The 16,669-nt window shown below is 32.4% G+C and overlaps 2 protein-coding genes across 4 annotated transcripts; both read left to right on the top strand.

Moving 5' to 3' along the window:
- Window positions 1–5,273: 5,273 nt before the first annotated feature.
- PSAN (photosystem I reaction center subunit PSI-N, chloroplast, putative / PSI-N, putative (PSAN)) lies at window positions 5,274–7,502 on the top strand. The gene is made up of 3 exons (XM_085755471.1): window positions 5,274–5,623; window positions 7,099–7,224; window positions 7,328–7,502. The coding sequence occupies exons 1-3, from the start codon at window positions 5,321–5,323 to the stop codon at window positions 7,415–7,417; spliced, it is 519 nt and encodes a 172-aa protein (XP_085611597.1). The 5' UTR covers window positions 5,274–5,320; the 3' UTR covers window positions 7,418–7,502.
- A 3,173-nt stretch (window positions 7,503–10,675) lies between these two features.
- Window positions 10,676–13,506, top strand: LOC146941645 (actin-7). Of its 3 annotated transcripts, none has more exons than XM_085755470.1 (5): window positions 10,676–10,770; window positions 11,719–11,778; window positions 11,871–12,264; window positions 12,347–12,960; window positions 13,060–13,506. In XM_085755470.1, exons 2-5 carry the CDS (start codon window positions 11,719–11,721, stop codon window positions 13,123–13,125), a joined length of 1,134 nt encoding a protein of 377 aa, XP_085611596.1. In that variant the 5' UTR covers window positions 10,676–10,770; the 3' UTR covers window positions 13,126–13,506. The 3 variants fall into 3 exon arrangements, with proteins under 3 accessions (XP_085611596.1, XP_085611594.1, XP_085611595.1); XM_085755468.1 differs by having other exon boundaries at window positions 11,713–11,778; XM_085755469.1 differs by having other exon boundaries at window positions 11,708–11,778.
- Window positions 13,507–16,669: the final 3,163 nt, after the last annotated feature.

The following is a 16,669-nucleotide window of genomic DNA, read 5'->3' as shown; positions in this document are numbered from 1 at the left end:
ACATGATGAATGACTTAATTGAGAAACTTTTGACAAAGACAAAGTAACGCAAACAACCCAAAGGTCAGCATTGACTAAAATTTCAAAAGTAACGCAAATGCACGGGATAAGTTGTCGCTGACTAAACTAAACTACCATCACCTCAATTCAATTCTACAATGATATTGAACACTTATCAACTAAAATGCACGGGATAAGTGGACTTTGAATAAAATTTCTTAGATAACTGAAATGCATGGCAGAAGTGGGTATTGACTAAAATTTTAGAAGTGGCGTAAATGCACGGGATGAGTTGTGTTTGATTAAACTAACTTTGATACACGATATTTATAAAAAATTGTTCATGCTATTTAAAATGTTACCTCACTTCAATTCTATAATGATATTGAACCTTCATAAACTATAATGCACGGAATAAGTGAGCATTGACTAAACTTTCAGAAATAAATCAAATACACGGGATAAGTTGTCGTTGACTAAACTAACTTTGATTTACAGGACAAATTGTCGTTTATAAAATCATCACCTCAATTAAATTCTACAATGATATTGAACACTTATCAACTAAAAAGCACGAGATTACTAGACATTGTATAAAATTTCGTAGATAACTGAAATGAGTTGGAGAAGTGGTCATTAAATAAAATTTCAAAAGTAACGTAAATGCACAAGATAAGTGGACATTGACTAAAATTTTGTAGATAACTGAAAAGAATGGCAGAAGTGGACATTGATTAAAATTTTAGAAGTAACGTAAATGTACGGGATAAGTTGTCGTTGATTAAACAAACTTTGATACACGAAACCTCATGTTATTTATAAAAAATTGGTCTTGCTAAAACTTTCATGCTATTTATCTATCCCCTAACTTAAATTCTATAATGATATCGAGCCCTCATGAACTAAAATGTGCGGGATAATACTGCATTGACTAAAATTTCAGAATATCATCACCTCAATTCAGTTCTACAATGATATTGAATCCTCATAAACTAAAATATCATTGTAGAAGTGAGCATTGATTATAATCTCATAAATAAATCAAGCACACGGGATAAGTTGTCACTACCTAAACTAACCTTAATTTACGGGACAAGTTGTCAGTTATAAAAAATTATTTCTGCTAAAGCGTTTAAACTATTTAGAATATTATCACCTCAATTCAATTCTAAAATGATATAAAACACTTATCAGCTAAAATGCACGAGATAAGTGGACATTTACTAAAATTTTCATAGATATAACTTAAATGAATGGGAGAAGTGGGCATTGAATAAATTTTCAAAAGTAATGTTAATGCACGGGATAAGTTGTCGTTGACAAAACTAACTTTGACACACGGAACCTGTTGTTATTAATAAAAAATTGTTCCTGCTAAAAACGTTCATGCTATTTATAATATCACCTTACTTCAATTCTATAATGATATTGAACCCTCATAAACTAAAATGCACGGGATAAATGGACATTGACTAAAATTTCAGAAATAAATCAAATACACGAGATAAGTTTTCATTGACTAAACTGACCTTGATTTACATGACAAGTTGTCATTTTTAAAAAATTGTTCCTGCTAAAACGTTTGAACTATTTAGAATATCATCGCCTCACTTTAATTCTGCAATGATATTGAACACTTATCAACTAAAATGCACGGGATAAGTGGACATTGACTAAAATTTCATAGATAACTGAAATGCATGGAAGAAGTGAGCATTGACTAAAATTTATGAAGTAACGTTAATGTACGGGATAAGTTGTCATTGATCAAACTAACTTTTATACACAGAATCAGTTGTTATTTATAAAACTTTGTTACTGCTATTTATAATATCACTCTACTTCAATTCGATAATGATATTGAACTCTCATAAACTAAAATGCACGGGATAAATGAGCATTGACTAAGATTTTAAAGATAAATCAAATTCACTGGATAAATTTTTCCTGCTAAAACTTTTAAACTATTTAGAATATCATCACTTCAATTCAATTCTACAATGATATTGAACACTTAACAACTAAAATGCACGAGATAAGTCGACATGATTAAAATTTTATAGATAATTAAAATGCATGGGAGAGGTGAGCATTGACTAAAATTTCAGAAGTAACGTAAATGCACGGAGAAGTTGTCACTGACTAAACATACTTAACCAGTTGTTTTTCATAAAAAAAAGTTGTTCCTTCTAAAACGTCCTGCTATTTATAATATCACCTCACTTCAATTCTATAATGATATTGAACCCTCATAAACTAAAATGCACAGAATAAGTGGTGATTGACTAAAATTTCAGAAATAAATCAAATTATGGGATAAGTTGTTATTGACTAAACTATCCTTGATTTACACGACAAGTTGTCATTTATAAAAAACTGTTCTTGCTAAAACGTTTAAACTATTTAAAATATCATCACCTCACTTCAATTTTACAATGATATTGAATACTTATCAACTAAAATTCACAAGATATGTGGACATTGACTTAAATTTCGTAGATAACAGAAATGCATGGAAGAAGTGAGCATTGACTAAAATTCCAGAAGTAACGTAAATGCACGGGATAAGTTGTTACTGAAAATTCATCGCTAATAAATATTATAAAATTATTATATATAAATTTTATAAGTTATTTTTTATTTAAATAAGCTATTTTATAATACATATTATAAAATAATTATTATACACGGGGCAGGTCGTCACTATACACGAGAGATGTTTTCATTGATAAAAAACTTAAAAGTAATTATAACACACAGGCCATATTGTCATTGATATAAATTTTAAAATAATTATTATCCATGAGACGAGTCGTCGCAATACAAGAGACATGTTCTCAGTGATAAAAAAAACTAAAAGTAATTTATAATACACGGGTCATGTTGTCATTGATATAAATTTTAAAATAATTATTGTACACGAGACGAGTCGTCACTATACAGTAGATATGTTCTCATTGATAAAAAAACATAAAGTAATTATAATACACGAACCATGTTGTCATTGATATATATTTTAAAATAATTATTAAACATGGGACGAGTCGTCGCTATACGAGACATGTTCTCATTGATTAAAAACTTAAAGTAATTATAATACATGTGTCATGTTGTTATTGATAAAAAAATTAAAATAATAATTATACACTGGACATGTTGTCACTGATAAATTTTTAAAATGATTATTATACACATGACAATTTGATAAACATATTTTTAAATTATATTAGTCGATATTTTTTTAGGAGAAAAATCATATAAGTTTATAATATTATTGTTTAAATTTGCATATAAAAAATTTCGAAATTATATAAATCATTATATAAAAAATTTACAAATTTACACATGATAGAAAAACTCTTTTTTAATAATTGTTTTTGTTGTCCTACGTTTTATATACTACATTACAAAAATATTAATAATAATTTGTTTAATGTGTATACATTTCAGCTATTTACAAATACTTTCTCTAAAAAAAACTGTTTACAAATACTTAATGTCAAGTTTATACTACACAAATTCGTCCCCGACCAACCAGTACCCGTGCGGATGCACGGGTATGTTACTAGTTATAATGTATAAATTCAAGTTATCAAATCTTAACTTGGCGGATAGATGTTGAATAATCTGTTGAACTCATTGAAGTTTTTATCTGTTGTACATTTACAATTAAACGTGATTGTGACACAGTTGTGCTACTTAATGGTGAGGTGGATTGGACAATTTGAGATACAGTTTAATATTTTAAATAAAAATAAAATAACTCAATCAACACTAGACTATTTTCCCCACCAAGGTATTATATGAGCTACATATCAAGTGAGCACTTCCAGCAAGGAAAAAAAAATCAAGTGGGCTCTATAACTGTTTCAACCAAATAATGTGAGATGTCTTATATGAACACAATCTCAAGAGTAATGGTTAAACATCTAAAATAAGTAAGTTTTCATGAAAAAGTAGTTAATCATTACTTTATCAAAACTAGATTTCTTAAAAATTACTCTGGGGGCACTGGTTAGCAAGATTCATAAAAAAAATATTGAATATGATCACACAAATAAAAATATTAAAAGATAAATAATTTAGTCATATTATTATTTTTATTTTTTTTGAAAGAAGTCATATTATTTAATTGTCTTCTCTTTTACCTTTTCTATTTGTGTATATGCACACAAACATTTTTTTTTTGGTACAATGCACACAAACATTTTACATTTAGGTCATGTTTTCTCCCCCTAAATATTGTATGAGAGCAAGAATAGCCAATGGGATGAACTTAATATCACCTTATCCACATGCCAACCAGAATCTCTCTGATCCACACCTAGTCGATCTAATAAGAGAAAAAGAATATTCTTATAAAAAACATTTATAAAAAAAACAATAAAAACAATATAATTCACTCATGAATCCACGATTGTGCAATATGGTGTAGCTGGCCTGTATTCATCTGATGAAAAATATTGAGAAATTTTTATAATAATCATAACAACAACAATAACATCATAGTGTTGCAAGAGTTTACAACATAACTCTCTTTTAATATATGAACAACACTAGATGTATTGTTGTCGATCATGGCATTAGTCTCGTAATGGATCAAAAAAACCTAAGTTGTAGGTTTATTGAAAATTAAATATCTTAATTATGATTAGTTAGCAAAGCACCCTATCCCAACTCTCGGTCCTTGCAAATTAAAATAAGAGAAATGTTAAAGAGTGTCCTTAGAGCATTGGTTAAGAAAACATAAATAAAAATAATTTGTTGAAAAGTGGTGAATTCAAATTTCTAAAAGTCAAAAATTTATAATTCCCAATACAAAATTACTACTTTTAGTTTTCTTAACACCCATAAAATAATTCACTCTAAAAATTTATCCACCTAGGCATATGGGGTAGCACTTCGGTGCCTTTGACTTCGATGCCTTTGGGTGTCTTTGTCTCTATCTCTCTCCTTACCAATAATTCTCTCTCATCAAAATAATTTATTTTAATCATTCAATCATCATTCTCTTTCATCTAAAATACATTAAAGTCATCAAAGTCACCGAACACAAAGTCACCGAAATGCCACACAGGCATATGAAGCTGTAGTGGGTCCTAAACTATTTGAACCATGTGGACTGAAGTGCCCCAAATACATCAAAGAGAACAAGATTTGCCAATAGGAAATCAATGCAATCTCACCTTATCCACACGCCAACCACAATCTTTGATTACACCCTTTGTTCCTTGCAACATAAGTTGACTTAATTTTTATTTCCTTTGGACTCTGATACACATCACAGATCAGCAGAACTAACTAGTAATCCACAATACACATGGCTGCAATGAACTCAAGTGTATTAGCTTGTAGCTATGCCATATCTGGTTCTGAGCTCAATGCAAAGCTCATTTCAGTGCCCTCTGCTGCATCACCAGGGGTTTCAGGTATCAAGCTACCATTGATCAAGGCTCAACAAGTGAGAATTCCTGAAGCCAAAGAATCAAGAGCAAGTGATGGAAGGAGAAATGCTCTTGCTTTATTGGCTGCTACCCTTTTCACCACTGCTGTTTCAGCCTCCAATTCTTCTGCCAATGCTGGCGTTATTGATGAATACCTTGAAAAGAGCAAGGCCAACAAGGTACTTTTTTTAAATCTTTCTTCCCTTGTTAGAAGCTATTTTTTTTTTTTTTTACCAATTTTATCCTATAATAAGAAAATCTGCTATTTTTAAGCTTATGTAACGTGCTATCAGCTATAAACTCGTTTATCTGCTATCCGCTATAACTTGATTTGCTATCGGTTATATTACCAATCACATCCTTAATCAATTTATTATGGAGTAAATAGGTAATTACCCCCAAAATTGTAAGTTTCGTCAATTATCCCCCTGAAATTAACAAAACGTCAATTACCTCCGTGAAATTGCACAACGTTAATCAATTTACCCCCTCCGTCAAATTTTTCTGTTAGTCAACATGACGTTTTGCAAATACCCCTGACGTTTTGCACTTATGTGCAAAATTCCCCCAAACTTAAAAATTTATGTTTTTTTCTTATCCTTGACTCAAAAGATATTAAAGACAAACAATTAACGGTTATCTTTACTATTTAAGGTTACAATAATAATATATCCTCTAAAAATAATGCAGAATTAATAACTTCATATTACTTTAGCAAAATTCATGTTTAGTTCAATTTTTAAGATAGAATAATTTTATTCAAACTTATATTAAGAAACTGTTAGAATTAATTGTTCATGAGGAATGGGTGTCTCTGGCTTACTTTGTTGTGAATTGGCGTGTCTCTATTTAAATAAGTCATAAGTTATGGAGAATTGAACAACCAAATGACATAACAGAAACAAAATAAAAGAACAGACCCATTTAAGAATGAAAGAGTCATATAAAGTATTAACGTTAACTGTTAATTGCTTGTCTTTAATATCTTTTGAGCTAAGGATAAGAAAAAAAATATAAATTTTCAAGTTCGGGGGGCATTTGCAAAACATCATGTTGACTAACTGAAAAATTTGACGGAGGGGGTAAATTGATTAACGTTATGCAATTTCAGGGGGGTAATTGACGTTTTATTAATTTCAGAGAGGTAATTGACGAAACTTACAATTTCAGGGGGGTAATTGCCTATTTACTCATTTATTTTGTGTATGGATGTTTTAGAAATAGCCTTTTATATTGAATTTTGGGTTAATAGGTCTTTACCCTGTAATATAAGTCATTTCCGGTTTTCCCCATGTAAATATTTTTTTTATTTACCCCCGTAAAAAAAAAAATTGTTTTGATTTACCCCCTAATAGGCCAAACAAAAACCGATTTTATTTTATTTTTTCAAGAAATTTTCGTTTTTGTTTGGCCTATTAGGGGGTAAATCAAAACAAAAAATTTTACCGGGGGTAAATCAAAAAAAAAAATTACAGGGGAAAAACCGGAAATGACCTATATTACAGGGGGTAAAAACCTATTAACCCTTGAATTTTCTTAATTTTTAGCACCCTTGATAATATTATTTGTTCGGAGTATATTTGAAAGGAAAAAAATAATAAGATGCACTAAGGTACTAATGTAAGATTATTTTGACTGTATGTATATGGTGTAGGAATTGAATGACAAGAAGAGGCTAGCCACCAGTGGAGCAAACTTTGCAAGAGCATATACAGTGCAATTTGGTACTTGCAAGTTCCCTGAGAATTTCACTGGTTGCCAAGATCTTGCTAAACAGAAGGTCCGACTCTAACCATAAACATCTTTTGTTTCACTAAATTGCTTTTCCAAAGTTTTCCTATTTACCATTTTCTAATGCTATTTTTTCCTTTTCATTTATGCAGAAAGTACCATTCATTACAGAAGATTTGGAACTTGAATGTGAAGGAAAGGACAAATACAAGTGTGGTTCTAATGTTTTCTGGAAATGGTGAAAATTGACAACATTTTATTTTCCTAGTGTTGTTCTCTTTGAAATGTATCGAACTTCTCCTTGATAATATACCATATTTTTCTGCATTTTTGTTGTTATTGGTTTTATTAATTGAAATTGTTATAAAAATGTTTAAATTAGGCATGCCTCTCCTTTTGGTACTCTTCTAGAGTCTTGACTGTGTGGATTGAATAGAAAGTGTTACCATTTCACAATAAAATAAAATTAACTTATTTGTTGCTTTACTTGGTCATTCCAATTCCATAATATAGTTATACAACAAGAACATTGTTGTGAATCACGGGATCAAAGAGTTCGAAGATAACTTGAAAGGAGATGTAGGTTTGATAGATTGATACAAAGGAAAACTCGTAATATTTCATATTGAAAGATTTATTAAAAGATAGTGAAATGAATACAAATGGTGCTATTATATAGTGAATATGTAACTCTAAAGTAACAAATGGAGCATTAACTATTAACTAACTATCCTCCTTATAACAAACTCTAATTACCTAGAACCACGTTTAACTAACTCTATATTAATTTCTATATTCTAATAAACATCATAAAAATCATTTGAGGTCCTCTATCATGTGTTGTTATGCTTTTACTCCAAGCAATTGTGTGCAATATGAATCCACTAACAAAATAATGAATACATAGACACGTAGAAACAATTGTAAACCATAAATATAACGAATAAGTAATGACCAGAAAAGTTGAAATAATTTAAAGCAATGCTTACATTTGGTCTTGTTTGTCCACTTGGATTATCTTCAATTTTTTATTACATTAGTACATCTCCGCAATCTTTGGAAACCAATTAAATATCTCACAATACTTGGTTGAAAAATACTTCCAAGTATTTTCCTACCTACAAGGTTACATACACAATCTTGATCCACTTGTGGTACTGGTACATTCTCTCGTAGTGTACTACCAGCTGCTTCTTTTTCTGTTGAAGCATACAACCAGCTTATATGGAAGCAATCTACCCTGCTTTTAGGTACTACATCTTAGCTTATGATTCCTAGTTGAATTTACCACATACACGATCAATACTTGAGTCGGGCAAAAGCTTATCTTTGAATTTTCACCAAGCATTGCACCAAAGCACGTATAAGATGCACTTTTTATGTGCACTGCCTAGTTTAATGAATATAACATTCAAAGAATTAATTTCACTTCAATATATGAATCCTAACTCCATATGACGATAAGAATTAGCAACAAAGACTGATCAAGATCTGTTGATGGGAGCGTAAGGGCCGGCCCTGGATACATGGCGCGATGGCTTAAGATCCATGTCAGTAGGGGTTAAAAAAAATTATACAAGGGGATGTATATAGCAAGTCATGGGTATATTTAAGGCTGCATATAGCAAATCTTATCAAGAGGCCCAAACATTGACCGCTGAAAGGCTAGGCAGAAATCTATTAATGTTTGCACCCTCTTAATAAAATTTGCTTTCTATACACCCTATAAAATAAGTATTGCAATATAAACCCTCCCTGTAAGTAGTTTGTTTTCCGCCCCGGGTCCGTTTGGTTCGAGAGTTTTGGAGAGGAGGGGAGGGAAGATTTTTAATTTGAAGTGTTTGGTTCAATTTTTTAGAAGGGGATGGGAGGGAAGAGGAGGGGAGCAAATTTTATCGCACTGTCAAAATTATCCTTAGATTAATTTAAAATCTCAATATTATCCTTATAACAACATTTATTATTATTAGGTTATATTATCCTTTTAACAACTTTATTATTATTATTATTATTATTATTATTATTATTATTATTATTATTATTATTATTATTATTATTATTAGGTTATAGGTTGTATTATTTGTAACAAATTTTATTATTATTATTAGGTTATATTATCCTTGTAACAACTTTTATTACTACCTGTAACAACCCTATTACTAATCCACTATTTCATCGTCTACATCGTGTTGTTATCGATTACATCGTTATTGTTTCGTTACTTTATTATCCTTGTTTAATTAAGTTTAAGGGTAAAACGGTAAAATAATTTTAAAATCTCTCTCCTCCCTTTGCGAACCAAACACGTTTTTAATTAAAATATCTCCCTTCCCCTCCCCTCCATTAAAATCCCTCCCATCCCCTCCCATTTCCTCCCCTCCTAATTCTCGAACCAAACGGAGCCTAAAGGCGTAGACCCTACAAGCTTGTTCCTAACAATGTGTCAAATGCATCAAATATTAAAAATCTTGATGATGATTATAAACAAGAAATTCCTCATTTTGATGTTTATTATCCATAAATTTGGGAAAATTTTGATAACAAAATCTCGGTGATGATTATACAAGAGAAATGAATCTTAATTTTTCAGATGACAGATATCGTAAGCATTTCTCATCGCGAATTATTCAAAAAAAATTAAGCAATGGTGAGATTAGTGATCGAAAATGGTTAGTTTATTCAAATATGTTGCCATAGTATATTGTCTTTGTTGTAAATTGTTCAAATCTTCTACTTCTAGTAACTTGTGTTTGCTAGCATGTGAAGGCTTAAATGATTGAAAGCATATCAACCAAAGACTCAAACAAGAAAATAGTGTCGAACATATGACTAATAAGAATACTTGAAATGAATAATAAAAATGATGCACTTGCGCGCTTAAAAATCTTAAGAGGCGCAAATTTTAATGTTTTTAAATGATATAATAGAAAAAACAACATTAATGTTTTATTAATATGGTAAAGCGACTTATAGTTTAAAACAAATTTTGTTCGCAAAGTTTTTTGGTCAAGATTCACACACATTATGTGTGGAGAAGTGGGAAATTCAGAGTTCGAACCCCGACCCCTGCACAAATTGTTCGCAAAGTTTTAACATACATTATAAATTTAAATGAATAGATATCATTTTATCATTTTTGAAAAAAAATACTTCAAAATTTTGTGTTTTTTGCAGTTACGTTTAGTTTATTTAAAATAAAATTGAAAAAGAGAAAACAAGGAGGTGAGAGTAAGGTAGAAGGAAAGGCTGTCAACCAGGTCACCCAATCTATCCCTTTTCTCTTTCTCGTGGTTGAAATGATTCCCTATTTCTCTCTCCTCTCTCTAGTATCTTCCATTTCAAAATTTTGGTCCTAACCCAAATTTCCAAATTCAATTTTCAAATTAACCATTTTATTACGGTCACTCATCACAAGTCACGCCCACAACCACACCTAAACCCACGCCACTCTCTCCCCTAATATAAATACCCCTCTCCCATTTTCAATCCTCTTCTCTCTCATTTCTCACCACACTTCTCGCCGAGAAAGAGAGACTTCAAACAAGAAGCTTCTCTTTCTTTCTCCTCTTCGATCCATTTTCTCTCTACTCTCACGGTATGAAACTTCATTTTATCTCTATCTACTTCATTTTTGTTCCGATCATTATTTAGGTTTAGATTTATTCTTTTGCTTTGTTGATTTGTATAGATTTACTGTTTAATACACCGATTGTTCATGCGTTTTTAGTAATCTTAACTGTTTTATGCTCAGATTTGTGTTAATCATGTATTTATTTTGTGTTATTGATAATTGCGATTGCTATTGCTTGATCTATGTAACTGATTTAGTAGATCGTGGATACTGGATACCTAGTCACTGATCTGTGATCTGGTTGATGCTTACTGTGCATCGCTGTATCTGATTCTGATCTTTTACATACTGGATCTGGAATCTATTTGAACTGATCTTGTATCGGCTTTAGATTCCATTTTTTGGTGTTACTTCGAAAATGTTTGGGTTTTGTTGATTTGTTCACTGGATTTACGGTCTGATCTGTCTTTTCATATGTGAATAGCTTCATTTTGTGATAACAGTTTTTCCTTTATAGAACTTTATTTAGTTATTAGGAAATTTTAGTAAGCCTGAGTCATAGCAAATTGAAGATTTAAGTACACATTTGCAATAAGAAACTTTAGGTTACATCTTGCACATGTTTTCATCATGTTTATTCTATGACATTTTGAATTTGTTAAATTTTCTGATTCGCTGCACCATGTACATGCTCTTCTGTTTTTCTTTGAAAAGCCGGAGTAATCTAATCTAAGTTCTTAATGAAGAAAATTAGATATTACCGTTTTATTTCATTTCTGTTTTATTGCTATTGATAATTGTGATTGTTATATACAATGTGAACTTTTTATGGAGAACAGTTTTATGTATAACATGATAGTATTTTCAGTGAAACTAATCTTTTAAATTTGTAATTGGTTGAACTTCGTTTGTGGTCCATTTGAATTGTTATTAACGATAATCTTATTCGTGCAAACTGTTGTTTAGCAAAAGATGGCAGATGCTGAGGATATTCAACCCCTTGTTTGTGACAATGGAACTGGAATGGTGAAGGTTAGTAATTCAAAAAAAAAATCTGTCATTTTTGCGTGTTTGATTTTTGTTTTTGTTACTGAACGATGTGTTCATCTACAATTTGTGTGCAGGCTGGATTTGCTGGTGATGATGCTCCTAGGGCTGTGTTTCCAAGTATTGTTGGCCGACCTCGTCATACTGGTGTCATGGTTGGTATGGGTCAAAAGGATGCCTATGTTGGTGACGAAGCCCAATCCAAAAGAGGTATTCTTACTCTCAAGTACCCCATTGAGCACGGTATTGTCAGTAACTGGGATGACATGGAGAAGATCTGGCATCACACATTTTACAATGAATTGCGTGTTGCTCCTGAAGAGCACCCAGTGCTTCTAACTGAGGCTCCACTTAACCCAAAGGCCAATAGAGAAAAGATGACCCAAATCATGTTTGAGACTTTCAATGTGCCCGCCATGTATGTGGCCATCCAGGCTGTCCTCTCCCTCTATGCAAGTGGTCGTACAACTGGTTCGTATTTTGACTATCTTTTTGAGAACATACTTTTGTCATTCCATTATTCTGTCCCTCAATCTTTTCATTTTTGAAACAGGTATTGTGTTGGATTCCGGCGATGGTGTGAGTCACACTGTGCCAATCTATGAGGGTTATGCACTCCCACATGCTATCCTTCGTTTGGATCTTGCTGGTCGTGATCTAACTGATTCTTTGATGAAGATCCTCACTGAGAGAGGGTACATGTTCACCACCTCAGCTGAGCGGGAAATTGTCCGTGACATAAAGGAGAAGCTTGCATATGTTGCCTTGGATTATGAACAAGAACTTGAGACTGCAAAGAGCAGTTCTTCAATTGAGAAAAACTATGAACTTCCTGATGGACAAGTTATCACAATTGGAGCTGAGAGGTTCCGTTGCCCAGAAGTCCTTTTCCAACCATCAATGATCGGAATGGAAGCTGCTGGAATTCACGAGACCACCTACAACTCTATCATGAAGTGTGATGTGGATATCAGAAAGGATCTGTACGGCAACATTGTTCTTAGTGGTGGTTCAACTATGTTTCCTGGTATTGCTGACCGTATGAGCAAGGAGATCACTGCCCTGGCTCCTAGCAGCATGAAGATTAAGGTTGTGGCTCCACCAGAGAGAAAGTACAGTGTCTGGATTGGAGGATCAATCCTTGCTTCTCTCAGTACTTTCCAGCAGGTGATTATTTTATCACAGATTAGCACATTTTGCCATGTATAATGTATGTGATGTCAATTTTATCTAATTCTACAATTTGTTTTTGTTTTTGTTTTGCAGATGTGGATATCCAAGGGTGAATATGACGAGTCTGGCCCATCCATTGTCCACAGGAAATGCTTCTAAGTCCAAAATGATGCGATAATGGTAAGTTATTTTTGCTGTGGTTGCTTTTTTGGTGTCTCTGTCATGTTATGGAACTATGTTGACATGGATAAGAGGTGAGATCGGAGGGTATAATCTGAGATTGATTTATCAAATGTTCTGTGGCAGCCCACTGGATGTCTGTAGGTTGGTTGCCTGTAGTAAGGAGTGATTGTGATGCTTATTTTGATTTTTATTTCCTTTCGCCCTTTTTCAGATTTTACATTTGAAGGTTTTTTTTTTTTCCTTTTGGAACGTCATGTTTATGTCTATAGCTTGTATCGAGATATTTTACGGTATCTTCAATTTGCGCTGCTACTTAATTCTCAATTGAGTTTATACATGAATTACTTGCTCGCTAAATTTAGAGTGCTTCTATGCATCGCATCATGGCCAATTTTTAAAAGAATTAAAATTATAGAGAGAATGCACTCTTTTTACTACGCCTGATTTACGTGGATCTACAGAATTATTCCCGGAAAGGGTTGCCTGGTTGCCCGATCTCAAATTTTAATTTTGGATGAAAGAAAGGAAAAACATGGCATTAAATATATTTTCTAATTTTAATTGATATATTTGACTCGGGTCATTTGTTTTGTTCTAAATTAAGTGATTGTAAAATCTTTTTGGATAAAAAGTGATGGTAATTTCATAACTTACAAATGACGTGATACCATATTATTCCCACACATCGAAACTTAATAAGTAGCGACAGTACTCAACCGCATAATATTGTCGTTGCATGTGGAACAAGTCCAAAGGACCACAAAATAATCGGTGAATGAAGCAGTATTGGTGTCTATCTTTGAACCAAGTATTCCTGCTCATTCCAACTCTAGTTCCCAGTTTTCACTAAATGTGACCTGTGAGTTGCGACCTCTTCTAAAGAAGAGACAACCCCACTGATAATGATATGATGGTGTCAAGTATTGGGAAAAAGCAATTTTTTGTTTTACTTACAATCTACACGTATTTTTCCTTGTCTATTTCAATTCCACGTTCACAGACTCAACCTCGTCTAGATGTTTACTTACGTTGCTTTGATGGAGCAAAACAAATATGACGTATAGCTAGCTAATTTGTGGCACTGTGAAGTGAAGTGTGTCTATCTGCCCAAGTGAAATCCAATGATAATGATGATGATAAGATACATAGACACTCCACCCTTTGTGTTCCATAGATTTTTTGATGGAGATTAGTAAGTTGCGGTGGAAGTTTTGTATCAATATTTTGATAAAACAAAAAAAAAAATTAAAAAACACATTAGGCAAGATGGTAGAAGTCGGTGTCCAGTTTTTTGTTCTCATTTAATTGGTTTTTCCCTTTTCCATTTTTTTTTTCAAGTATATTTTGTCCAATGTAATCCATCATCCTACAGAAAATATTTTCAAGTATATTTTGCACGTAGATACGAGTGAGCTTCATTACCATGCCTTATTTTGTCCAATGTAATCCATCATCCTACAGAAAATATTTTCAAGTATATTTTGCACGTAGATACGAGTGAGCTTCATTACCATGCCTTCATGATATACTTATGGAAAATGCTGGTTGTAGCAAAAAAAAAAAAAACGCCTTTCATGAAACGAGGTGGCAGTATTTGATTTTTGTTTTTTGTTTTTTTCTAACCATATCTTGTGATTATACACCTAGACGTTTTTTTAAATTTCAAATATAATAAACATCAAAATCCTAGGAGTCAGTCTTGAACCCATTGAAGAGTATGAAGAAGCCATATGGCCATACCTTTGTCCACCTCAATCCAGGGTGAGAACCATTCTGTCTTAGCAAGTACAAATTGACCTTAATCATCCCTTATGCATATCTCAATCCCCACTTCATTGTGATTAGTAGAAAAGGAAGCATCACCATTTCACTTGTACTTACCCAAAGGAGGTTTAATCCACCTCACTCCAAGGAGTTCCTATACGTTCTTTCGAGTCTCAGCCCTCTGTGAACTCGAGCAGCTGACCAATCTTGTAGTAACTTCTTGGCACGCTCGTATACCATCCGACCATTGTCAACCTTATAACGCCAGACCTTTTTGTTTTGCAGCTGTCAAATATTCCACATAAGGGTCATGAAAGTAGCGCAAGAACTATCCGGCAAGGCCTGCGGAATCGCAAAGACTATATCTTTGACATTTTTGTATTGTGTTGTCTGTGGTGTTGAATAACAGTCCAATAATCAAAGCTCCTCCAAATTTGTTCTGCATTGTCGCACCAAAAGAAGAGATAATAATTGTCATCACCATCGCACGACACATTGATTCGTACACATGAGAGCATCTACAATGGTAGTTCCCTAACAAGGACTCCTTAGATGAACCCACGTGACACATCACTTATTTACAATTTTTTAATGACAATACACTAATAAGGACCCAATGACTCCAATGACAATACACTAATAAGGACTCCAATGAAAAGTACTTAAATATGCCCCACTATCTTTACATATTAAACAAAAATAATTTATTTATTACTCATTTTTACAAGTGGGACCAAATAGTACACATTTTATTACTCCTTTATGCATGTGAGATCAAGTAGTATACATTTTATTACTTTTTTAAACGTGGGACTCATTAGTTACTCAAGAGAGAGAGAGAGTCCTTATATAGTTACCCGTTCCTTAACGGGGACTCATTTTTTCTTCCTCCAATGGAGGGTCCTTAACGGGGTGGAGTGGTCCTTGTTAAGTAAGGTCCCCATTAGAGATGCTCTAATGCCTTCTCTGGTTAAGTTGAAACTGAGTGGGGATACATTTTTTGCACAATCGAATTTTTGTACCTTTGGTCGTACTTTGCTTCCCATATCCTCTTCCGTGCTGGAGCTGTCGTTAATATCACTGGTACAGACCGTATGCGGTTGATTGTTGTTGTTGTATGTACTTTTATTCAATTGTTTAAATTAAATTAACTGCCTAAATAAAAAATTATCAATAAATTGATTAAGTAAATTATTTTCTAGGTCAAATAGTGATGAAAAAATTAAAGTAAATTTGATATTAATTCAATTCAAATAACTATATATTATATGGAGTTTTTTGGTTCAAGGATATTTGCCTAAAAAATGAGTGATGTTATTTGATGCGATCAAACATATCAAGCATCATCACGAATAACACAAATCCATACTTAATTATCCAACATATCAAAATAGTGGCGACCAAAGTTTAAAAGCAAAGATATGTTTGACGCGATTGCAAGCGTATCCAGTATCCACAGTTCTTTTTTCTATAAACTTGTGTTTTATTAGAACACAAATTAATTAAGTTGCTCATGCGTTAACGAAGGCGGTTACATCTTTAACTAGTTTGCATTTATTCATTGATGTATCCTTTTGTTTTATATTACTACTGAAATGAACTAAAATGAACTAAGTTACTTCCAATGAAAAAACTTTATCTCATCAAGTAAGATCCGCAATTGAATAGAAGTACTTCAAGGAAAAGTAATTGAAATAGTTCATTTGAACTTATATACCAAATAATCCAAACAAGAGTAAAATACATGCCTACAGCG

The sequence above is a fragment of the Medicago sativa genome, chromosome 3, assembly GCF_051527215.1.
Source record: "Medicago sativa cultivar Bolivia chromosome 3, Bolivia_mono, whole genome shotgun sequence".
NCBI lineage: Eukaryota > Viridiplantae > Streptophyta > Magnoliopsida > Fabales > Fabaceae > Medicago > Medicago sativa.
The sequence above is the reverse complement of the archived record's forward strand: the minus strand, read 5'-3'. Positions and strand labels throughout refer to the sequence as shown.